At 54.0% G+C, this 25527-nt stretch overlaps 1 protein-coding gene across 1 annotated transcript; it reads left to right on the forward strand.

The window, feature by feature from the left end:
* The first annotated feature begins 1805 nt into the window (after positions 1 to 1805).
* On the forward strand, positions 1806 to 22541 carry ONECUT2 (one cut homeobox 2). Its single transcript, XM_037374279.1, has 2 exons — positions 1806 to 2973; positions 20072 to 22541. Exons 1-2 carry the CDS (start codon positions 1818 to 1820, stop codon positions 20356 to 20358), a joined length of 1443 nt encoding a protein of 480 aa, XP_037230176.1. The 5' UTR covers positions 1806 to 1817; the 3' UTR covers positions 20359 to 22541.
* Positions 22542 to 25527: the final 2986 nt, after the last annotated feature.

Genomic DNA, 25527 nt, shown 5'->3' on the forward strand with positions numbered 1-25527 from the left:
CTTCCAGCCCTCCCTGCCTCTCCCCACAGCCCCAGCACCGCACCATGTTCTGGGGCTCCGGCCACGCTCAAGGCCCCTTTGGGGCCCTGCAGGCTGCTTCCCAGTGATGCCACCCGGCCAGTGCAGCCCCCACTCCCCACCTCCCCTGGGTGGGACAGTGGTGGGGTCCCCACGTGCAGCAGCATACCTGGGGGACAGGGGGTCTTCGGAGCCACGAGGTGGGAGAAGCTGGCTGCCAGTAACGCACTGGATTGGCATGGGGGGCTCACAGCTCTGAGCCAATGGCCCTGCCGTCGCACACAAGGTGGTTTTGGCAATGGCAAACACAAAGTGAATCAAACCTGCTCACTGCAATGCCGCCGGTCAGTGCCTCCCGGCTCAGCCCCCCAGAGCGGAGGTGCTGCAGCCCCTTCCAGTGGGAGAGGCCTGGGCAGCACGCAAGCTCCGGACATGGGAAGACATGCGTGTCCATGTGTACGGCAGGGCATGCGTCAGTGAAAGGAACCATGCAGCTGCACGAAAGCAGACTGACATGGGGACACGGATTTCTTTTGTGACCATACCGCTTCGTTGACTGCTGTATGCTCGTGGCACATTTTTCCTGGGCCGTACTCTGACATATTTAAGGCAACTAATAGCGCGGGTTGACACAGCGCCTCAGTTTAAAACAGCAAACAGGGAGGCAGGGGAGCGCGGTGCCGTGAGTCGAGGCCGGGCCTGCCGAACGGGATCCCCGGGGAGCGGCGGGAACGGGATGCCAGGCTCCCGCACCTCTCACGGCGGACAGGGCCCAGCCGAGCCGAGCGCGGCGGCTGCGGCGCCCCCGCTGCCGAGGGAGCCGGAGCCCCCGGTCCCCTGCCCACTTCGGAGCGGTCTTCCCGGGGGTGCGGCGGCCGGAGGGGCCGTCTGGCCGGGCCCTCGCTCGCCCTCCGGGGGGGGCGGCAAACGGCTCACGGCTCCCCGGCCCCCGGCGCCGCCTCCGCACAAAGGCAACAACTGCGCGGCCAGGCCGCCGTTCCGTACGGCGGGCAGCCGGGAGCACGGGGCTGGCGCGGCGGCTCCGGCACCGGCGGCCCGGGCGGCGCTGCCGCCTGTCGGGACTCGGGGCGGCCACGTCCGCGGCAGCCGCTTCCCGAGCAGAGCACGAGGGGACCGATGAGGCGGAGAGGACGCGGGGAGCCTAAGGGGGTCAGGAGGACTGAGGCACCTTAGGGGACCCCAGGGGCGTCACGGGGACTGAGGGAGCTGAGGGGACACGGGGAGCCGGAGGCGGCCAGGGGAGCTGAGGGGACGCGGAGGGCCGGAGGCGCTGCACGGGTCGAGCCGGGCCGTCCCCCAGGAGGAGCGGAGCCGCCGCCACGGTGCTGCCCGGTGGAACCCTGCACTTGCGCCCCAACAGCGAGACACGCCGGACACCTACAAAGGGCCACGGCGTCTTTAAGGCCCGGGCGCTCCCCGGCCCGCCGCCCCGCCCCGCGCCGCGCCGCGCCGCCATTGGCGGGCCCGCCCCACGCCGCCCCGCCCCGCTCCGCCATTGGCGAGCCCGCCCAGCGCCGGGGCCCGCGCGGCCGCGCCGCCTGTCAGTGGCGCAGGCCCGGCCCAGCGGGCGCGGCCAGGCGGGGCGCGCGGCGCGCCCTGGACAGCTCCCGCCGCCCGCAGACGGCGGCGGCGGCGGCGAGGCGAGGACATGGCGCGGGGCTGGCGCGGGCCCGGCTGAGCGGCTGCTGCCCGCTGCCCGCTGCCCGCGGGGCCGGCGGAGCGGGCGGCCCCCGGGCCGCGGCGCGCTGCCCCGGCGCGGCCGCCGCCCCCATGAGTGAATGAGGAGCGGCCGCAGCGCCCGTCGATGCCTCGCCAGGGAGCCGGGTGCCTGCGCCATGAACCCCGAGATGGCGATGGAGCCGCTGGGCAGCCTGCACGGGGCGGCTGGCCATGAGCCGGAGCTGATGGGCAGCCCCAGCCCCCACCACGGCGGCCGCAGCGCCGGGCCGCTCCGAGTGCCCGCCCCCCCCCCGCCGCCGCCGCCGCCGCCGCCGCCGCCGCCGCACCAGGAGCTGGCCCCCGCCGCCGCCCGACCGGCCATGGTGTCCAGCATGGCCTCGCTGCTGGACGGCGCCGCCGAGTACCGGCCCGAGCTCTCCATCCCGCTGCACCACGCCATGAGCATGCCCTGCGAGTCCTCGCCGCCCGGCATGGGCATGAGCAGCACCTACACCACCCTGACGCCACTCCAGCCCCTGCCGCCCATCTCCACCGTCTCCGACAAGTTCCACCACCCGCACGCCCACCCGCACGCCCACCACCACCACCACCAGCGCCTCTCGGGCAACGTCAGCGGCAGCTTCGCCCTCATGCGTGACGAGCGCGGGCTGCCCGCCGTCAACAACCTCTACGGGCCCTACAAGGAGATGCCCGGCATGGGGCAGAGCCTCTCGCCGCTGGGCAACGGGCTGGGCCCCCTCCACAATGCCCAGCAGGGCCTCCACGGCTACGGGCCGCCCGGCCACGAGAAGATGCTGAGTCCCAACTTCGACGCCCACGCGGCCATGCTGGCGCGGGGGGACCAGCACCTCTCCCGGGGGCTGGGGACGCCCCCCGCCATGATGCCCCACCTGAACGGCATGCACCACCCCGCGCACCCCGGCCACCCACCACCCCACGGCCCCGCGCTGCCCGCCGGCCGGGAGCGGCCGCCCTCCTCCTCCTCCGGCTCGCAGGTGAGCAGCTCGGGGCAGCTGGAGGAGATCAACACCAAAGAAGTGGCACAAAGGATCACGGCAGAGCTGAAGCGCTACAGCATCCCGCAGGCCATCTTCGCCCAGCGGGTGCTGTGCCGCTCTCAGGGGACCCTCTCGGACTTGCTGCGGAACCCTAAGCCGTGGAGTAAACTCAAGTCCGGCCGGGAGACCTTCCGCAGGATGTGGAAGTGGCTGCAGGAGCCCGAGTTCCAGAGGATGTCGGCCCTGCGGCTGGCAGGTAGGTGCGGGACGGCGGCCGGCGGGGAGCGGGGCAGCTTGGCGCGACTCCGGGGGACTCCAGCGCCGCCCCGGCCGGCCCCGCACGGCCGCTTCCCGCCGGTGCCGGTACCGGCTCGGCGGCCGCCCCTGTCGCCCGACCGCAGCCGCCGGGCGCAGGGGCAAGGGCCCGGGGCTGTCCCGTGCCCCGGCGCCGGCGAGGCTGCTGCGGGGGCGCTGTCTGCTGCGGCTGTCGGGCGGCCGGGGCCAGCCGAGACCCTCCCCCGGCCGCCGTGGGCCGGGGCCGCTCTCCGGGGCCGGGTGCTGAAGGGCGCCCTGCGCGCTCTCCGCGAGGTCCCCCCGCACGCCGCGCAAACAGCCGGCACAGCGGTCGAGCGCCGCCGGGCGAGGGCTCCGCGTCCCGGGGCAGGCGGGGACGGGCGGAGCGGCGGGGGGGGCGGCGGGGGGGGCGGCAGCCCCGCGCGGCCCGGCCGCATTGTCCCGCGGAGGGCGAACGGGCGCCCCCTGGCGCGCGCGCTGAGCGCCGCAGCCCCTATTGTTCTGCGGGCGCAGAGGGGGGGCGGCAGTCAGGGACCCCCGCGAGCGACCCCATGGTAGGGACCCCCGGAAGGGACCCCGTGGCAGGGTCCCTGTGGCAGGGACCCCTTGGCAGGCACCCCCAGCAGAGAACCCGTGGCAGGGACCCCATGGCAGGGACCCCCAGCAGAGAGCCCATGGCAGGGTCTCCATGGCAGGGACCCCCAGCAGAGAGCCCATGGCAGGGTCCCCGTGGCAGGGACCCCCAGCAGAGAGCTCATGGCAGGGTCCCTGTGGCAGTGACCCCCAGCAGAGAGCCCATGGCAGGGAGCCCCGGCAGGGACCCCCGGCAGCGCGCTGCGGGCGAAGGACTGGGCGCAGCCGCCTCCCACGCCGCCCCGGCCGGAGCGCGGCCGCTCGCCGCTGTGTCCGGTAGCGCGGCGAGCGGCCGGGCCGGGCAGGCACCCGCTCTCCCCTCCGTGGTAGCCCGCAGCCCGGGCTGCGTGGCAGCCGGGCTCCCCGCCGCGGCAGAGCAGCGCTCACGGGCCTGTGGGTGTCGGTCCTGGCGCGGCCGTACTGCCCCCGCCTGCAGCGGCCCGGGCCAGGCCGGTGCCCGCCGGCCCCGCGGCAGCTCGCCGAGCGCCGGTACCGAGCGGGGTGTCCCGGCGGCTGGCTCCGGCCCCGCTGCACCGAGAGGTGGCTGCGGGAGGCGGGGGGTCGCTACTCGGGCTGGACCGACATACACACCCCCTCTGCGGGGGCTCGGGAGGCCCCGGGGGGGCCTCGCCCCTCCTTTGTCACTGGCGGAGCCGGGAGGAGCGGTGCGGTTTGGAGAGCGGGGGGCGACTCCGGCCCCCGCGCCCTGCGGCGGGTCAGCCGGGGGCAGAGGAGGCTTTGCGGACCGCCGCGGCCGTGCTGCGGGGCCGGGCCGGGGGGATGGGGTGCAAGAGTGCTGATCCCCTGCCTCGGCTCTACCGGTGGCGGCAAACCCCTCCCGGCCTTTCCCGCACCCCCGGCTGTCCGCTGCGCCTCTGTTTTCAGCCAGACGAAGGTCCCGAGGTTTGTCTGGCACAAGTAAAGAGAAAGCTGGGGCTTATTTTTTATTTATTTATTTGTTGCCGGAGCACACGGTGATGTCGCCTTCTCAAACAAACGTGTATCTAGAGGGAAATCGATGCCGATAATGTTTAGAAGATTAAAAGAGCATTAATGCTGGCAACAGGAGCATAAACGCGTGGACCCGGTTTTCATTGATCTGGAACCTGAGCCGGCTCATTTCCAGTAATGCTGCTGGTGCTTTTCCTTCCCAGCACCGGTCCCGGGTGGGGGGTTCCCCACGGAGCCATACATGTAAGGCAGAAAATCAGAAAGGGCAGCTAAACTGCTGCCAGGCAGGTGCGTAGATGCGGTTTCTGATTTTCTGCCATCCACACGGAGTTATGCCCGTGTACTTCTGGGTCTCCACATTCCCAGTTCCCCCTGAATGCCGTCGCATCCTGGAGTGAAGTTTGGAGAGAGCTCGGTCGCCGAGTGGGCACGGGTTGCACGTGGAGTGGGAGCTGGAGCAGGAAAGACCTTTGCAAATTGACGTTCCTTTCGGGAAATCGATTTTTTTATTATTATTATTACCACGTGTGAATATACAGCTTCATTGCCTCTGTACTTCCTTCTTCCCCTTCACGCGCCTGCTTAAAACCCTCTATGCAAGGGGAATAAGCCAAAAGTATTTCAGATTTCTGAAAACCACCAGCCGTTTTCCCCCGTCCTCCCTCCTGTAAGTTTTCCCCAAACAGGACGAGAATCTGCTGTCCTTGGAGGGAAATGCCCCCGCTCCCCGTGGCAGCTGTAGCAGTGCGGTGTGCTTCTTTTTTCTTATAGAAGATACACAAGAAGAATAATAAGAAGATACAGATTCTAGTTCTTTACCTTTCGTTTCCTTTTTCCCCTTTCCTCTTTCCCCTTTTCCTCTTTCCCACCCCCCCACCCCCCCCACCCCCCTTTTTCCCCTTTCCATCCCTTATTTCCGTGCTTACTGCCTTCCGTGACCAGGGAGCGGCGGGCGGGGGCGGCAGCCCCAGCTCGGGGGTGCGGGGGGCCCTGGCGGGCCAATGTCCGAGGGCAAGACCCGGCTCAGGCGCGGCCGCGGCGGGGGGAAGCGGTGGGTAGGAGCCTTGGCCCGCTGCTGCCCCGCCGGGCAGTGCCTCAGTTTGTGCTGGGGGGGGAAATACTGGCGGTCTGTAGGTGAGTCAGTGCGTGAATTTGCGGGGGCAGCTCGGAGGGCAGGGCTCAGCTGCCGTGCCGGTTACCGGGGCCTGCTCTGCCAAGCGCCGCACCTCGGGGCGTTGCGGCCCCCCGGCAGCCAAACCGGGAGCGTGCCCCTGCCACACTGTGTGCCCCCCCGAGGGGTGGGGGGCGCGGCTCGGCACGGTGCTGAGGCGGGGGGGCGGCATGGTGCTGCGGGGCCGCACCCCGCGGCTCCCCGCTACTCTTTCCGGGCGGCTCAGCAAACCGCTCTCACCGCTTGTTTACAAGTCCCGATTGCTGAATAACGTTATTGGTGATTAAACGGTTTTGTACCCAAAATACCCATCAATGAGTCATTAGTGCAGAACGGGCAGGCTGACCTCGCCGTGTTTATAGCCGTGCGATCGCAGAGGGGTCCGGGGGGGCTGTGTGCGCCCCGCATCTGCCCGCCCGCCCTTGCCCAAGGAGCAGCGGCAGGGGCCGGGGACGTGCCCACCACGGGCCCGGCGCGCTCGGTTCCACGGGAGCTGTGCCCGAGGCCCCGTCACGGGTCCCCGCCTGAAAGCCCCGGCCGTGACCCCGCCAGTGCCGGGGCGCCCCGGGCCGCGCTGCTCCGCTCCTGGACCCCGCGTGCCGTGCTGCGGCGCTGGGGGGGCTGCGGGGTTCGGGGAGCTGCGGGGCTGCGGGGTTCGGGGAGCTGCGGGGCTGCGGGGTTCGGGGAGCTGCGGGGCTGCGGGGCTCGGGGGCCTGCGGCCCCGGCCCACGCGGGAAGGGCGGGAGCAGTGCCGGGAGGGGGGGGGGCGGGGCCCGTCCGACCCCCCGCGGCGGGAGCGGCAGCGGCACCGTCAGCACCACGGACAGCGGCGGGGGGCGGGGGCGCGGGGGAGGGAGGGGCGCGCTCGTGGAGGGGTGTGGGAGAGGGATGGAGGGGAACAGGGGGGATGGAAGGGTGCAGGGGAGGGAGGGGCACGGGGGGTAGAGGGGAGCGGAAAGGAGGTGAGGGGCGCAGGAGAGGGATGGAGGGGAGCAGGAGGGATGCAGGAGCACAGGAGGGAGTGGGGGGGTGCAGGGGGGGTGGAGAGGCACAGGAGTGGGAAGGAGGGGACCAGGAGAGCTACAAGGGAGGAAGGACAGAGGGGAGCAGGATGGGGTGAGGCACCTCAGGGCAGGCAGTGGCTGTGGCCTTTCCCTGGCCCAGACCCTGGTGGGCCGTGGGGGGCCATCCCAGTGGAGGGAGGAATGGTGGCCCCGCATCCCACCAAGGCCAGGACTGCGCTGGTGCAGCTGACCCTCCCGCACCCTTCAACCCTCCAGCGCCAGGAAGGGGCCTTGTACTGGAGCTGATGGCGAGGGGTGGGTCGGGTGCCAGTGGACTGCTGTTGTCTGTCCATCCGCTGCCTCTTTGTGCCACACCGAATGCTGCTTTCTCTGAATTTTGAGACTGTTTTGTTGCCTGTAGCTACAGCTAAAAATTAAGGTGTAATAACATCTGTATCAAGTGCGTTATCTATGTATAAAACTATTTCTTAGTGTTGAATTAAATATACAGGTACATAAAGATTCTTTGAAAGGTGCTTAGTTGCTTGAAATATTGGTACTCTCTTCAGATATAGATTAGCTGTTATGTTTGAACAATCCATGCAGTAAATTGTGGTGCTGGGTGTAAATTATATTTCTCATGTACCAACTCTCTGAAATAATATCATGCCCTATCGTTTTGTTCCACATTATTTCTGAAGACATTTTTGCCCTGCAGAAATTTGAATACCATTTTTGTTAAACAACCAGTTTTCATCAGGTTCTTGGTTGGCTGATAAAGATCTGACCACATTTGTCATTGCGTTTCTGTCTTTTTCCCCCCCCCTCTACTTTATTCAAGAAACAATTAGCCAGTCAACATGGGTTACTTATTCTGAGCTTTTCCATCCTGTTCTTCACTCTTCCCTTATTAGATTTTTTTCCAGCACCTCATCTTTTCGTAGTATCTCTTGGCCATCACCATTTCAATTGAAATATCCCAAACTCAAATTATTCCTCTGCATCTAAAAGCTGCCAGAGATTGTCGTGAGGAACACAAAAAGGAGAGAACATTCTTGCCAGAAGGATTATTTTCCAGTAACTGATGCTGTTTCTTCCCTTGCTTTTTACAGGGGCATTTTGACTCAAACCTTGTGCTTTTTTCTGCACTGTTGCCCCGGTTGCTCATCCTTAGCACTCCTCCCTTGTATTATTCACAAAATCTTGTCCTTGATGTTCCTGCCATCCACCAGTTGCAACTGGCTTTTCATCCCTTCCAATTATGCATTACTCAGAGATGACAAGCTTCTTGCCAGTAACCAAACACATCTGTTCTGAGTCTCCAAGCACCAAAAGTAGCAGATTCCTCGCATCAGAGGAGCTCCCCTGTGGCTGCCTTCAGAGTAGAAACAGGGCTCTGCAGGTGTACAGAGAATTAAGCTAACAGGGAAAGCAGGGCTGAAAAGGACTTGAGACATCACCTGTCCTGACAGTCTGCCCCATTCTTCAAGAGTCTCCAGTGATGGGGATTTCTCAGGCTTCCAGGGTTTACAGGTACAAAAAAAAATCCTTAATGACTAGCCTTAATCTCCCTTTTTGTCTTTTAAATCCTTTGCTTCCCATCGTATCCCCACTACACAGAGAAAAAAACCCCAACAACTCCCTTTCTTCTGATAGCAATCTGTATTTAAGACTTCTGTCTTGTCTTCTGTCTTCTCTAGAAACAGCCCCATCATACTTTGGAGATGAATATGCAGGGAAAGCATTACGTTCAATGGGACACATAATAGATCTCTTTTTTCCAAGGTAAAGGATTTTGTATCCAGCTCTATCAATCTTGCAGACTCTTGCATAAAAGGTGCTCTGATTTATAGAGGATTTTTGTACACAGGAATCACACAAAATAGGCTAATCTCAAATGGGTTCAGTGATAAGATCAACCAGACAACTCACTGATGGCAGACAGAAGTGCAATCAGAAAAGAAATTTGAGTGTTTTGGGCTTGTTTGGGGTTTTTGAGCTATAAAACTAAACTACTTCATTGTGAAAAAAAGGGGACTCAAGCCACTGGTAAATGCTGCACAAAGGAATTATTAGGCAAGTGATAGAGGCTGGCAGTTTCCCAAAACACAAATTGTCTCTGAGACCAAAATATCTCTAAGTAAGCAGGGAACATATTTATGAGTAGTGGTGATTTTCCAGCAGATCTTATCTTGTCATAATGGGCATTTAAGAATGGGGGCCTGTTCTGAGGCATTAAGCTTTGGCAAGCAGCACAGGGCTGAGGAAGATAAAGGAAGAGCATGAGGAAGTCTTTCTCGGGGAGCTTCCCACGCACCACCTTCTCCATTTTCCTTCTCCTCTGTGCTTATCATGCCCACTTGCTCCTGTATCAGGTGAGGACACTGCTGCTTTCCTCAGCAGACAGTGTCATGGCACAAGCATCCTTCCTCCGGCTATTGCTGGTAAGGACCAGTGGCACCACAGCACCACGTCAGCCATGACCACAGGCTCCCAATGCAAAGAGGCTCACACAGATTAGGTATAAACTTCCAAAGCTTTTCCCTTGTCCTTCTGGCATCTTTAATGCCAAGTTTCTCCTCCACATGTCCAGATCCTGCTGGGGTACAGCGCCTTGTCGCTCCTCCCACATCCAGCCCTGACCATGCCCTGCAGAAAAGGTGTCCGGTGGGGCATGGCCACACAGACCTGACACCAGAACCCTGCTTACTTTCAGCTAGCTCGTACCATTGGGGTGACAGGAGTACTACCTGATGCAACTGCTGTCACCCACACAGCCTGCTGAGGGGTCGTCCCACCTCCCATCCACCAGCTGCGTGGTCGCATGTTCACTGTGGAGGTGGGAAACACCCCCAGCCCCTCTGCCTGGAGGGTGCCCCCCCCTTCCTTGCCTCCCCACGATACGTTGCTGGTGCCTGGGGGAAGGTCACTTACCTCTCCTGTTGAGGCTGTGTTTTTGTAAGCACCTGGGAAGAAGGAAATGGGAACCAGGCTGTATGGCAAAGAACATGGCTCCTCCCAGGCCTGCTCTTGCTTTGTGTGCTCAGCAGTTGTCGTCTGAAGTGCAAGGAGAGCCCAGAGAGCCAGTGGACAGTATAGATCTGTCATTCCCAGATAAGTTGGCAGAGCTTTGCTCCTGTCCTCTCCTGTTCCTTTATAATTGCACCCTGTGCATAACAGCCATTAAAAGGAAATAATCATTCCATGCTTTCTCCCATGACTCAGAACTTCTGAAAACAGGCTGGTTCTGGAAGCACACAGCCAGAACTTGGCAGATCCATACTTTCCTTTGCAGAAGAGCCCATGGGACTCGGCTTGTGACTCTGACTTGCAAGCGTTAAGGTGCAGGAGGGAACTGCAGCATGGGAGGCTGTCAGAGCAACAGAGCTATGGGAAAGCTGCTAGATGTAATCAGCAGAAAACCAGGAGGCAAGGTATTTCAAATTCTAATCCACTCTCAGATTTCAGACTCCTGTTCTGTGCTTGCTTACCTACCTCAGCTTCAAATTCCCAGTCCTTTCTTGGAAAAGATCCCTGAAATGCTTACCTTTCTCCACGGGGGAGAAGGTCATGGCTGTATTCTGGTGCTTGAGGGGATGTGCTGGCACACCACTTGCAGCTGCTGCTCCAACAGGCAGAGCAGCTAGTGTGGGAACACTCTGGTTTCAGCTCTGTGCTCTGACAAGGGGGATATAAATCCTTGTTACAGAAAAGTGTTATAATTCAGCTAGAAACTATTTTGGGATTCAAAAGGGGGAATCTCCAGAACAAGATGAAACATAACTCTCCCAAGCATTAGAAGTGAAGGGCTGGCAGAGCACAGTTTGAAGCATCCAGCATTTTGCTGTGGCTGGATAGAGCATCCGAGAAGCCTGGCTGCTGCAAGAGCTGGCAATCCTGGGGAGGGGTGCCTTGGCACTGCAGATGGGCTGACGCTGCTCATTGCGGTTGGGTGATGGTATTTAAATGCTGCTGCTTCCACAGCTTTTGTCTGCTTGTTCTTCTAAAAGCAGCTGGGACTCTGAAACAGAACAAGTGCATTTTCGCACCTTGACAAGGCTGACACAGGCAGGGTATGTGTCTGTCCCTGCAGCCCCTCTGTTCCCCTCCTCCCAGCATCCCTGGCTGCTTGCAGGGTGCCCTGGGGTTGTTGTCACACCCAGGGCCAGAGGTCTCACAGGTAACTGTGGGCTGTTGCACCCCTTCTTGTGAAAACAGGAGTCTGTGGGGAGAAGTGAGATCCCTGAAGTGCCCACTTGCAACAAGGCTATGGCGTGAGCTTGCACCGGCTCGGTGGTGATCCCAGCCCAAGGGAAAGCTTATGTGTCCCCCAGCTCTTGGGAAGGAGACCTTACGGGATCGTGACCAACGCTGAAACAGAAATCTGTCAGAAATTGGGTCTGTTCCTTCTGCAGCTCACAGAAAGCTTGTTGGTAGGGAGAGGGCTGGATATGGAGTGTCAGGGGCCGCTCCCTGGCTCAGCTGTAGAAAAGAAGCTGGGGGGCTGCTTTGCTGCTTCCGTGCATGGTTAGAGCTCCCAGCCGCTTGGTGACAAGGAGTGCATTGAAACTGTACCGCGTGCTCACCGAGTCTCCACTCGTTCGCGCCCTGGAGTGCAATAAATTGGCCCTAACTCATCTATTATTTATTATTCTGTATTAATGATGGAAGTATATTACAATAGTACTTAGAGGCCCTTGTCAGAGATCCCACACCGAGATGGGTGTTGCAGCACTGCAGGGGAGGAAGCAGCCCCTGCCCCGCAGAATTTACAGCCCAATTTCAGCCACCCAGCAGATTTACAAGAGATTTGACACAAATAGCCTGAGACCTGCTACATGTCAGAAAGAAATATAAAAGAACTAGGTCCCCAAACCCATTAATCTTTTCTTCTCAAATAGCTGAAAGATGCAAGACTTAGAGAGAGGAAGGCGTTCCCTCCATGGCAGAATTGAGAGGGAGAAAAAGCAGGTTGAGCACCAAGAAAACCCAGTCCAGGACAGGGAAACAGCAAGGTTGTGTGCTTCGTTCTCAGAGCGTTTCAGGAATCCTTGTATGCCCAAATAGGAATCGTGGCATAGGGAACTCCTTGCCATTACAGCAAGGTTGGTTTCGGTGAGCAAAGAGATCTTCTCCAGTAACGACAGATCTTCTCTGGAAGGACAGGATTAATACTTCGTGTCACGCTTCTCATTTGTAGGCGCGTTCTGTTTTTCTAGGAAAATGCCATCAGAGGGCATTCACAGGGATTACGAAAATCAGAAGGGGTTTGTGTGTGGGCAGCAGATGGGAAGGAGCACGGGAAGGCACACTGGCTGCACACCCCGACAATGTGATTATTTGCATCTTCATTCAAATTGTTTCTTGTTACATAATGATTTTGTACACAGTGGAGTACTTAACCTAATTTGTATTGATCTCAATTGCTTTCATTTGTGCATACTTAATTCAGAGAGGTAATCAAATTGACTTTTGAGGCCTAGTTTTTAAGAGATTGTACTAACACAGATATACAAGAGGTTGCTTTAAGTGAATCATAGCAAAAGAAAAACATTTTAAACCTTTGGAAAATGTTTTGATGGTCATTTCATTGTGTTCTATATTACTAACATAATTAAATTTCCTTCACATTAAGTTCTCCCCGAAATCAAATTGAGGAACATTTTTTAGTTCCATCAGACAGATAACTGGGTTTAGTTGACTTTGTACTATACCCGCATGAAACCACATATGGGAGATCAATATTCATGGCTTATCCTTACAAACGATAGAGAGAGATGACTTACTGCTGGATTAAGGGAATATTGTTCTTTACTTGGCTCCTACTTAACATCTTCTATTTGTTTCATAGGTCCAAAGTCATTTGTGCCATTGGAGTAAAAACATCATAAACGTGGTGATTATCTAAGAGTGTTAGTTAATGTGAGAAACCACAGGGAACCAAAATTTAGAGGAGATGAAGACAAAGGGAGGCTTTTTTCAGTGAAACTGGACCATGAAATATGGCCCAGAGAAATTTCAGACTGCTAAATAGGCCTCCAGGGTTTCTGGTTAAAACGCCCTCACCTAATTGGTTTAAAAGTAGAGATACCTGAGGGGGCAGATGGATTGACATCAGATTTATCTTGGGGTTTTGTTTGTATGAAAAGCCAGGCTTGCACTACACAAGACAGAAAATCACAGGAGCTGTTCCATTAGCGTTTCCAGCATCCAAAGGAAGCTGGTGTCAGGCTCTCGAAAGAGAAATGGGATGGGTCTCTAGTCTGCACAGGTCCTTCTGTGCCTGTCTCCACAGTTTGTGGTCTTAAACCTTGGTGGGCAAAGCCCCTCTGCCCATAAGCATCACCACCATGTGCCCCTTACAGACCAGCACCCGCACCCGTGGGACATCGCTTCCCATACTCTCCGCAGCTCCGGCCGTGGTGGCAACAGCCAGGGGAAGGTTTCATCACATTAACATTTTTCCCTTTGCTTGAGTGGTTGTTACGCCTATTTGGCACGAGCCTAGCCCTGTGCAGCGCTGAGGCAGATGAGCAGAGCTTGCCCCAGCCTCTGCCAGCAGCACAGTCCCCATCCCTCTTTCTCAGGTGTGGGACGTGGGCTTCCTCTCCACTGGTGGCATTCACAGGGGCACGTGCCCACCCAAGCTCTGCAGATCCTACTTTTGGAAGTACATGCCGAGATGATTCACAGGCACAAAGCATCCAGGCTCTGCAAGCAGCTCCTCTTCACCAAGGACTGCTCTGGCACCACTCCAGCTCCCAGGACCCCTCCCCATCCTGCCTGTCCTCCTCCTCCTCCTGATCTTGGTGACCCTCTTGTCTTCATTTCCACTCCCCATCTCCCTCCCCGAGCACCAGTGTGGGGGGAAACAGAGGAGCCACGGGAGGAGGGAAGCCCTGGTGCATGCCAGGGAGCATCGCTGCCCTGTGCCTGGGGGCTCGGAGGGTGGCATTTGGCTGAATACTAGTGCAGTGCTGCCAGTCATGGTGGTGAGCTCTGTAATCCATCAATTTTAGCCTACATGTGGCAAAATCAGTTTCTATAAAAAGGACTGGTCTTTCCGTGCATGCATAAACAGCTGATAGGAGCTATCGCTGCCTGCAGGGACATGCAACGCTGCTTCTGGGTTTCATAAGGCCAGCGTTACACACTGCAGATTGATTGCTCTGAGCTGCACACTGTTTCAGCTGATAACGATGGAGCCTGGTTGGTATCTTTCAGTGAAACAAATTGTCATGAGAAAATGCCAAATCATCCAATCTGAACCCATTGCACTTCATCAAGCTTCCACCAGCCCTGTGGCGAACTCGCCCCGGACTGTGGGTGCCACCCCATGGGACCCCACCGGCTGCAGCGGCTCTCCCGAGTGAGCTGGGCCAGGGCTGGAGCACGGTGGGATCCACAGCCTGGCGGCGAGGTGGGCAGGGGTGGGCAGAGGTGCTCCAGGTACTGGGGACTGCCACAGCTCCCATCGCAGCAGGGTGGAGGGGGGACCCCCACGGCAGTGTTAGTGAATCCTAGTGAATCCATTGCCTTTTGCTGGTCATTGCCATGCACTCACCTTTAATGATATATTTCCCAGTGCTTCAGTCTTTGTAAATGGAAGTTTTAAAGACAATACTTATCAACTGAAATGATTCTAGATATTTTTCAGGATTTATAGCTATTTTTAATGCATGGGCTGGCTAGGTTCCTCTCTTCTGAGGCAGAAGATGGAAAATAAAGAGTTATTGTTGCAGAAAATAAGACAAATTAACTATTAGCAGAAACATTCAATTTAGTGCTACTCGGTGACAAAAGAAAATTGAGCTTCAATTAGAAGCATGTGAAGTTCACAAGGAAACCAAAACCCAGACAGGCTTGCAGAAATAAAATTTTTAAAAATCACCACTTTTCTGCAGTTCCCTTTCAAGCAGATGGGGTTAAAGACATTAGAACTGATGCAGTGCACATCGGTCACTGCAGCCCCTGGTTACAGTGAGGTTGTGATTCTTCCAAAGCGGTGTGATACAGTTCTTCTTTTCATGTGAGTTGTGTTGAAAACTATCAAATGTGGGCAGTTTAGAGCAAATTTTCTTTGAGAAAGAGAGGTGTGTCCCAAGGCATGATGGAGCCAGCAGCAGATGTGAGCAGAAGCTGTGTCTCTCCCCACTGCCACCCACTTGCAGCAAGGGAGGAGATGCATCCCAGCTGCATCTGACACTTGTGCCCTGGCCATGCAAGGGAAGCTGGGACAGGGCTTTTCCCTGGCTAACATTAGGTGAGATGAATGCCAGCCCTGCCAGTGGGGTGAGCCAGGTTACGGGTGCAGGGGATTCAGGGAGACAGCTCCTTAGCAAGGCTCTGGAGACAGAGCTGGATGAGCCAGGAGCGATGGGGTATTACCCAGTTCCCAGGGCTGCAGCCACACAGGGCAGCTGGGATCGGTGGCTGGACTTTGCTTGCCTGGGTGGCAAACAGGTGCCAGTGCTTGGCTGGCACGTTTCCCAACTGCCACATGCACAGTAAGGTGGGCTTAGGTGAAACTTTCTGAGAGCTGCCTGTCTGTTAGCCAGGAGGCACGACTGCCTGCCTCTGCTCTCCCTGTCTCTGGGATATATCCAAATATTTCAGCACATGCTTAACCTCAGGCTTGCAAACACGCTAATAAAAAAATCAATGGAGTGTCTTGCATATTTAAAGCTGAATATCTGAATAGTTGTTGTCTTCATGGAGAGGAACCTTATTAGCACTGAGAACTGCTGAGATGCTGGGGCTCACTCTCGTCATCTCCTGGGTGCCTCGCCTGACTCACCTCCCACCTCTCAACACTTAATTCTAGGTGCTTTTCTCTATTTTATTTTTTTATTTCTAAGCAATACCTAATTCTGTTTTCAAGCAACGTTTTTTAAACATTCCCTCAGTTTTAGCTGCAGGACAAAATTATGCTCACTGAAGGCAGACTGTCCCTCCTTGAGGAACGCAGCCCCACGGTGCAGTGTTGGCTCTCTGCACCGCTCTTAATGCCTTGTCAGTCGGTGGGGTTCCACTTCAGTCAGCATTAAGTGAGGCACCACCAAATCTGTTTCTGAGCTCTTTCTGTATTCATTCTATGTAAAGTGTCTTTAGTCCCATGTAGAAGAAAAGTGATGATTTCCACCCGCCCCCCCTCATTTATGGCTTTCAGTTCTTGCCAGTTGTCCATTTTCTTCCATAGAATATGTTCAGTATTAACTGTCATTGATAAATCAAATTGTTCTTAGAACTAAGATGGCTGCTTCCCTTCCCTCTACTATTAGAGTGTTTCTCTTTCTGTATGCAGGCTTCCTGGAAAAGAACTTTATTTTATTAGAGTGCTCACTTTTCTCTTCTGATAAATGCATGTCAAGGAACATTTGCCTTTATGGTGCCTTTTCAAGAGCAAACTTAACAGTTCAAGAAAAGTATTTACTGAATGCATTGAAAAGCACATACCTTTGCATTATTTATTATAAGATACCAATAACTGTAAAATGCAGAGTACCTCTGGACATAAATTAGTGATGTTAGGAAACACTAGACTCTTCCCAGTGTCCCGGAACCTATTAGAAACTGCAGCAAAGATGCAGGTGCTCATCACATCCCCAGTGCTGGGGATACCAGACAGAAGGCGAAGTAAAGTGACAAACGCACAAATGCAGTTTAAAATCCGACTTTTCATCTCAGACAGGCAGTAAAACATTATCTGTGGAGTGTATTAGAGCTGCGGTCAGAGAACCCAGAGTCTTCCCGTGCGATGCCTTTGGGCTAATCACCTCTGGAGACCCGAGTCCGGCCATCAGGATGCAGTTACAGCTCACCCTGATGCCTCCACCCTGCCCACATGGCAGCATTCCTGCTGCTGCCTCCAGGAGAGCTGGGCTGGGAACTGCTCCTGGGGCACTTGCCCGTAACCCTGAAATCGGGGTTTGGACCCGACTCTGGTGCATCCTCCCCTTACATTTTGGCCCGCCTCTGCTACAGCCACTGGAAGCTGGCAGCGGAGAACAGATACAAGAGAGGGGTTGAGATCAGGCACTGCAACAAAATATTCCAGTTTCCTGCAGAAATCCTGTGAAATACCATCCCGTGCACAAAACCAAGCGGATCAGCGTAGTCTTTGATGCACCCAGCTGAGCCAGGCTCCGTGTGCTGTGCTCTGGCGCAGGTAGATGGGTACAGGCCCAGCTTCTGGTTAATTACAGACATTTCACAGTCTGAGTTTTACTCTTTGGGCCAAGGTCTCATTTCACATTCTAGACCTGCAGAATTATTTAATAGGGCTGCTTAAAAACCCGCCCACTTATCAATTCACTCTACTTATTTTGCCCCAGCACATTACCTAACCATGTCAACATATGGATTTTTTTTATCTTACTGCCCTGTGTAGACAGCCTTATCAGGCTATTTTTAAATCTGAGTATGCTTCGGCAGCGGTATTGGTTTCAGCACTTGATGTTCTCTCTGTGCTAATAAATACAGATCAGCTATTAATACTGATTTTTTTTAGGATCCATTAGCATCACGTGGCACAGTGATGGTCCAGCACTGCTGCCCTGCCTGACCTGAATGCTGACGGGCACTTCTGGCTGGCTTCGCCCTTGGCCTCCAGAGCCACTGCAAGGAAGGGGTGGCGCTGGCCCCTGCAGAGCGCTGCTGGCTCAGCCACCCTCCCCAGTCAGCCCCTCAGCTCTGTGGGCTGGAGCAAGCTGGGGAGTGGGGAGGCTGCCTGTGCCCAGCCTCCAGCCCCGGGAAGCAGGGCGTCAGGCTTTGAGGCAGCAAGGATGATCTGAAGAGGAAGGGGAGATTTAGTTTCAGATGAAAGGCATTTGCCTGTTTTAAAGGAGATGTGCGATCCCGGGTATTTTATTTTGTCCTCCTGGAAGGAGGACATCAAAATGTGTGCTGTAAACCCAAATGTAGATGAACTCAAATATATAGTGCCCAGGTTTCTAGGCAGCCCAGCTGGCTTTGCGCCTGGACCCACTTGCACAGCCTTACTCTGCTGTGTCTGGAGCAGCATCCCCCGGTGTGCAACAGGCTGCTGCCATGGCTGAGCCCCGGCAGTCTCTGCATAGGGTGGAGGGAGAAGGGAATGGTGCCCTGGGGTGGTGAAAACCCCTGGGAAGAAGGACCAAGGGGAGCCGGAGCCCGACCCACTGCTATGGAAGCCTGAGCATTGTCATCTGCACAGAGACAGGCTGCTGGCAAACATGGGGAGGAAAAAAATCAGCCAGTGTGTTTCTTCAAAGCTGCATGTTCAGAGATGATTTCCGTCAGGAAGCTTTGCCACCTTTCTGGAACAACTTGTTGAAAGCATCGTGTGGGGGGAGCGTATCACGCCGTGTACTGCTGTGCTTGGTTTCAGCAATGCTTCTGAGTTTGCTTATAGAGAACACAGTCGTTGCAGTTCAAGACTGGGCTGTGAAGCAGCGATGAAGAGGATGGAGCAACCCACAGCGCGGCTGCACAGGGGGTGTGAGGTGCCTGGCCAGCAGCGGGGAGAAGCCTTGGCTGGCCTTGAACCGTTGGGTAGCAGCTGGTGGATGGCTTTGGAACAAAGGCAGGGGGTGCCTACATGGCCACACGATCAAGGGGTATGTGGAGAGCTAATTGCTGAGGAGGGACGTTGCCTCAACAGCAGGCACTGCTACTGTTCCATCTCAGAAATTTGCAATTTCATGTCTTCCTTTTTTTTTGTCTGTAGCTTTTCACCACTGCAATCTGTAAGAAGCCAAGTGGAAGGGCAGGCTTTCCGAGAGTGGCAGGATCTGAGACACGCCAGAGGCTCTGGTTGTTCCTACGCGAGGCTGTAAGCAAACGGTCTTGCAGCAGAAGTTAGGAGTTTGTCTCACCACAGATGTCTGATGTTTTGGCAGGTTTTTCAGAGAGCAGCTGTTGCAGCAGTGGGTAAAAAACACCCATAAATGGGTAAATGGTTAAAAACTGGCCACAGAGGTCTCTCTCTGGGGAAAACAGGCAAACAGAAGGTTCAGCTGGACAGCAGCAGTTTGTGCTGTTGAACGTGATTTTTCCCCAGTGGTGGTTGCACGAGGTTGCTGCCATGGGAGCTTTGACTGGCATTTGCTTTGGGGTGTTTAAAGTAATAAAACTCCTGTACAAATGTTAGACTGGGCTGTTGGGGAGGCAGAACCAGGCCTCCTTTTCAGGGTGGAGATTATGAATGTGGGGAGCGGAGCAGCCTGTCCTTGGTCAGACAGAGCAAAGCTGGGAGTCCTCCCCTGCCACAGGGTCTCACCCATCCCTCTGCATTCCCACAGGTGTATCACCAGTACCCATCCATTCTGCAGACATCTTCTGGGAGAGGAGCGGCTGGCAGGGAGGCATGCAGCCTGGTGTGCTGCGGATTTCAGCTGATGCCCAACACACACCCTGCAGCCCCAGATGGAGGGCGGGTTTGAGTTGCAAATCGTGCAGGGAGCTTGGGGGGGGACACTTTCTGTTTGCTCAGCTGTCCTTTCCCCTGTACTAATAAAGCAGGTTTGGGGAGTTCCTGCCTTCACCATTGTGCCCATGGTAATTGTTTTAAGTACATGTTTGGAATGGCAGATGAAAGAAAAGGCTATTTGTCCCAAAATATGGATAGATTTATTCTAAATGCATGAACAGCAGTTCCCAGTGTATTTCCTCTGTCCTGTATGTTACCCAGGGGGTGCAGTTTACGTGGTGGAATAGTGGCCTGCGCAGTTTTGTTAAAAAATAGTGATCTGCTGTTGTTATATACTACTGCACATGAGAAGTTCTGAAAAGATTTAATCTTTGTCTTAGCTGTTGAGGGGGGTGGAAAAATGGGCTTTGCATTTTCTTTCCTAGGCTGACATCAGATAAGCTAAATTGTCAATTCTGATGCTGCTGTAACACAAGAGCAATGCTTAGATGGTGGCTTTATAAAAAGTGTGGAAAACCTCAGTTGTGCACTGCTCCGAAACAGCAAGTGAATTCGAGGACTCTGTCTGGGGATGGCCGGGGGGAGTGCTCCGATTGCCTGGGGGTTTGGTGCCCAAATGCCTAACAACCAGGTGCCCACCCAAAATAATTTCTGAAAATGCAGGTCTTTGGGATGCCAGCGCAAACAGTGCTGTAGCCCCCCTGGATTCTGCCATGAGCCCCTGGTCCCACATGCTGGCTCAACCGCAGTTGTGCGCCGACGGCTGGCAGGTCTTACAGGGGGGTGCCAGCTCCACCCCCACCCCCCGGCCAGTCCCCACGCCTGGCGTCTGCAGGCAGCCACTCACCTCCTGATGCTTGCTTTCTCTCTGTCTCTGCCCACCCTTCCCCAGCCTGCAAACGCAAAGAGCAAGAGCCGAACAAAGAGCGCAACAACTCCCAGAAGAAATCTCGCCTGGTTTTCACAGACCTCCAGCGCAGAACACTTTTCGCCATCTTCAAGGAGAACAAGCGCCCCTCCAAAGAAATGCAGATCACCATCTCCCAGCAGCTGGGCCTGGAGCTCACCACCGTCAGCAACTTCTTCATGAACGCCCGGCGGCGCAGCCTGGAGAAGTGGCAGGATGACCTGAGCTCTGGGGGCTCCTCCTCAGCCCCCAGCACCTGCACCAAAGCATGATGGGGAGTGGCCGGCACGGCACGGCATGGCATGGCACGGCATGGCATGGCAGAGAGAGCAGCTTCACAGCAGGGCCCTTCACTGGTGACTTAAAGCACAATCCTCCTGGAAACGAACCCCAGCCCAGCTGTAACAGAGGACACTTCTTATGGCTTTTAGTCAGTCTTAGCAGGCGCAAATTAAAAATTAACCTCTTTCTATACAATACTATGCTCAGGACAGGCAAAGCAGGTCTGAAACGTAGGGGAGTCATTCATGAGGCAAGTTTCTCCTGAGCCCCAAAGCGCCCCGGCCAGCAGAGGTGCCTCTCGCTGGGCAGCCTGCCCATGCCCAGCGTTTGCCGGCAGGGCGCTGGTGCTGGCCACACCGCCCTGCACCAAAGCTCGCCACCGTGGCGCAGCCACGCAAGAACGGAGCACAAAGTCTGACACGTAGACCCTAAAGAATCCGAGAACCTGTTTGTAAAACTCAGGCATGGTTTTGTTAAGTGTTTTAGGAGAAAAGGAAAAAAAAAAAATATCAAATTTAAGTTTTTCTTGGTTTTGTTTTCGGGTTTTTTTAAGTTTGTTTAATTTAATCAGTGAGTATAGCTTGATCTTGGATCAGAAAAATTCAGTTCACTTGAGCTCAAAGTGTCAAGCACAAAGCCAGTAGCTACAGAGATAGGTACGATCCTGGACTCAGTACAGCAATCGTTTCAAGATACAGTCTAACTTCCTGGTCAGTAGGGAACGCCTCTGTAACCACATGAACCTCAAGCACAGTTTGCAGTTTGTCACAAGTTCTGTGTTTGTACCTAATACAGATGCACACTCAGGAGGTCAATTTCATTGCTACAGTACATGGAGCAAACACAACGTTTTGAAAGATCTAGATTTTTTTAGGTCATTAATACATCAGTTTTAGTTGCCAGGGATCTAGTTTCTCCTCAACAACATCCTTACTGAAATGTGTTTAGCGTTCAAGGTATTTTCATTCTTTTTTGTTTTGTTATTTTACGGTACTTTCAAGCAGGAAAAGAAGAGAAACGAGCCCTTCAGATGCCACTGACCGTTTTAGATGTGCCGCATATGACTTCAATATCTATTGCATCCCTAAGTTCCTTTTATCCACCAGTTACCTAAGCTGGCAGGAACACAGCACACCAAAGAGACAGGATTACTGCAAGCCAAAGATATTTATAACTTGCCATTTTCCCTTCATCATCGCTGGTGAGGGTGGTTGTTTGACGATGGAGAAGCCTCACAAACTCCAAGCCCTCTCTCCACCTCCGGCAGCTGCCGTGCGGCTGAGCAGGCAGGCAGTGCTGGCAGCTGGTGCGGCAGAGCCCTGGCCACAGCCGCACTGCTGGGGTGGCCCCAGTCAAGCCTCACAGCCCCGGCCCACGCTGCCCAAATGGCCACAGCAGCTCCATGTGCGCGCTTCCAGGTGAATGGCCCTTCCTGGGGCGCTGGCTGAGCCCACGGCAGCAAGCCAAGCATGGTCGTGGTTCTTTAGAGACACTTGAGACTTTTTTTATGTACTACTTAATCGAAACCAAAGAAAAGTTTTCTGCACCTACTTCTTCTGCAACAAACTGTTCCATTTAAAAATAAAGTAAAATTAAAAAAACCAAGGAAGCACGTCAGGAAGCAAATGAGTAACACACTGTGTTTTGACAGACATATTGGACATTTTAGGAAGCAGATCTCAAAGAAAGGGTTGACAAGAACAGGAACAAAGCAAAGCCAGTACAATTGCTGCTTCATTTGACAACTCCAGTCATCTTAAAGTTGAAGATTGTCTTTAATTTGTGCCTATGCAGTTTTTTTCAAAAGAACAAGGAACAGAGCAACCAAAACCTCAACAGCTACAATACCAAAGATGAGGATTCTCACTACTTGTGTTTCAGTTCATTATGTCCTCTTGCACAAATAATGCATATAGCACCACTGATCTCTGTACAGGTAATCACTTCTGTTTCTTTGTGCATCCGAAAGGGTGGGTTCATTTATGTTTTTCCTGTTTCTGCCCCATGCGGGATCTCTCCAAGAGCTGCATGGACTCCAAGTGCATGATGTTGGGGCTCTACGCTGGTACGTCTCCTCTCTCCAGAGCCACATAGGAAAAACTTGTCGATTGGGTATGACTTGTTTTGTTGGGTAGAGTTGGTCTCCTGTGTGTCTAGAGCTTTGAACAGCCATCCTTCTGAGTCATGAAATCGTGTTGATACCCACACCCTTCTTTCTCCTACCCAGGGATAAAACTTGCAATTTGTCTCTGTATGATTTTTGCCATGTAAGCTCTAAGCACTGCCCGCAGCCTGGCCCCTGAGATCATATCCCGATCTGAACCGCAACGGAGGTTTCAGCAGCTCCCGTGGCAGTTCAGTAGTTTTGTTCTGACCGATCAGAGACAATAAGTTTGTTGGTCCAAGTCGTGATGATCCAGAATCATGACCTGCAGACCTAGGTCAAACTTATCTCCGAGCCAGAGCACAGCATTACCATTTTTGCTCCATCTCTACCTTTAAATGAGGGCTTCTGTTACTACTTTGTGAAACTGCTGCAGTAATTTTCCAAGTGCTACACTTAAAAAAAAGGAAGAAAATCACAACGCTTTGTCTGCTCAGGACAGAATAGGTTTCTGAAAAGTAATGCAGGATCTCACAGCTAAACTGGCGGCACGTACCGCTCTGGGAATCAAAGCATCCCTCAACATAGATTCCAGACAGATCGTGCATGGTTCGGTAACAATCCAAGAAAGCCTCATAGTCAGTCACGAATATAAAGCTGCCAAAAAATGGTTCAGGTCTGGGCTGATGCCTGCCAGAGCCTCCGGTGTTTGAGCTCGGCGCTCGGAGCAGCACGCTGCAGGGCCGTGCCGGGCTGGGGTGGTGCAGTCACATGAACTTTCATCTACATCCCCATCCGAAAAGGTCCCCTCAACCCAGCCTCTCTGTGTGCGCCCTGATGTGGCGCGGCCCTCGGGGGCGATGCCTTGTCTGGAAGCGTCCCCCCACAGTCTGCAGCGCTGCCAGGTGATGCCGGGTTTCGATCGCTTTCCTCATGCTCCATCCCGGAGCACCCCTGTAACTGCCGCAGGAGGTGATGTGCCACGCTGGGAAGCCCAGCTGTTGTTCCTTACCTCCCCTTCCCTTCCCACAGTGGCAGGCAGAGAAGTGTGTCACCTCAGATGAGAAACGAGCCCCAGGCATCCTCTGAGGCGTACGCTTGGCTGTTGGTGTCACTGCGGGGGTGGCGTGTGGGACATCTCATGTAAGGGACATCCACGCACTGGCAGCTTCCCCCCTGTGTGCCACCGTCCTTGGGGGCAGAGAGGCTCCCGCCCTGGGCTTCCCATGACACCTGTGAGCAAAGAAAGGCCTGGGCTTTTTATTTCTGTTCAGAGTTCATCCCAATAGCCATAACGAAGTAAGTCTAGATCAGTTCCTGAATATTAAAAAAGGTTTCTCAATGAACTAATTAATTTCTCCAATTGTGGCAGTTTTGTTATGCAATATTATGGCTTAAGTTTTTGCCTCAACCTTCCAAATGGTGACCCGCAACCTCCCGCCCCACAGGTGCCATTGTCCCACTGAGAGGTGCTGAGCTGACCCTGCTGCCCGCGCGGCAGCATCTGCGTGGCAGAACACACGAGGCTCTTCTGTGCTGGGCATTGTCGCTATGTCAGTGCCCATGTTCCCTCCGTATTGCTCAAAAACCATTTGCATCCAAACGTCTGAAAATACTGCTGCATTTTTTATCCCTGCATCTTTTGTGGCCCTCTGTTACGTCTTCCATTCCACTGTCAACTCTTGTAAGCTTTTATGTAGCAGCTATCTCAGAAGGGGAGTGTCAGTAGCATATACTGTGGGTAGATACATTTGTATGTACACGTATGAGCAGAATATATGCTATATTCTGCCCATGCTAAAAGAAAACCAAAACTCAAATAGATATGTTATGTTTATATACCTTATATTTATGAATCTATAGAGCTGTGTAATTTGTTCCTTTTATTTATTCTGATATGAAAGATTAGTATGTACAGGTAGTATCCCAGCATCCTCTGTACCGTGTACTTGGAGTTACTATCATGGGCACGTCCAAGATGAATTCAACTTTCAAGACACCTTGGATATTGCTTAATCATCCATGAAGGAACAAAGAATGTGCTTGATGACTTCGGTTGAATAGCTTTATTCTGGATCTCTTTTCCCTAAAGCTGAATCCAAAGACCTGAGAAGGACTAAACCAGCAAACCATGCTCAAACCCACATAAGGGAATAGGGATCTCCTCTTCCAAAGCAAGACACAGTAATGACACGGTATTGCAAAGAGTGTGCTAGCTTTGGACAAAACCCAATCTTTTTCTTGCTTGTCACAATACCTGAGTATTTTTAAGACATGGGGAAACTTTATACTTGGCCTCCTTTCTATTTATTAAGGGGAATTTTTATTGTTTAAATTTTTTTAAAAGGCAAAGCTTAAAATGGTTTTATTTTTTTCCAGACACTTGCGGGTTTTAACGCAATATATTATCTATCAATAATGTAATTTATTTAATTTAGTCTTACAGTAGGTCCTGAAATCTCTGTTCAGTCTAAATCCCACAGAGTTTAATTTTAGCTTTAAAGTTCAATGGGAGTTTTGCCTGAATGCAGACTGCGGGATCAGGCTCTGATGTTAGCTATTTTGTAACTATTTAATTCAATCATTTCTGAATTAATTTGTGGTTAATACTTCTTATTTATCCATTTTACTGTTGTAGTGCATCAGAGATGTGAAGCGTATGTTAGTAAATACACTTAAAAGTTAGTATTGCTTCATAGAGCAGCCAGGTTCTGTCACAGACAGGAGAAAAATAATTAGTTACATAGAACAGGAGTCTAGTTTAAATTTCTTCTTTTATTTTTTTAAATGTCAAAGTTTAAATTATTTAAGTTAATTTCTTCCCATCTGATTAGAAAGTGCAACATACCTTTATTATGGCACATAAAGCCTTCATAATATAACTTATTTATTTAACTTATTCATCATCATCTGAGGATGCCCTTGTACAGTTTTTATTTTTTATTTAGAATTATCTTTAAAGCACTACAGCTGATCTTCTGTAAGAACAACAGAGCAAATTTTGAGGACAAGCAATGAATATTCAACCTAAAACTGTGCATTCAGAAAGAAGGGG

The sequence above is a fragment of the Falco rusticolus genome, chromosome Z (assembly GCF_015220075.1).
Source record: "Falco rusticolus isolate bFalRus1 chromosome Z, bFalRus1.pri, whole genome shotgun sequence".
NCBI lineage: Eukaryota > Metazoa > Chordata > Aves > Falconiformes > Falconidae > Falco > Falco rusticolus.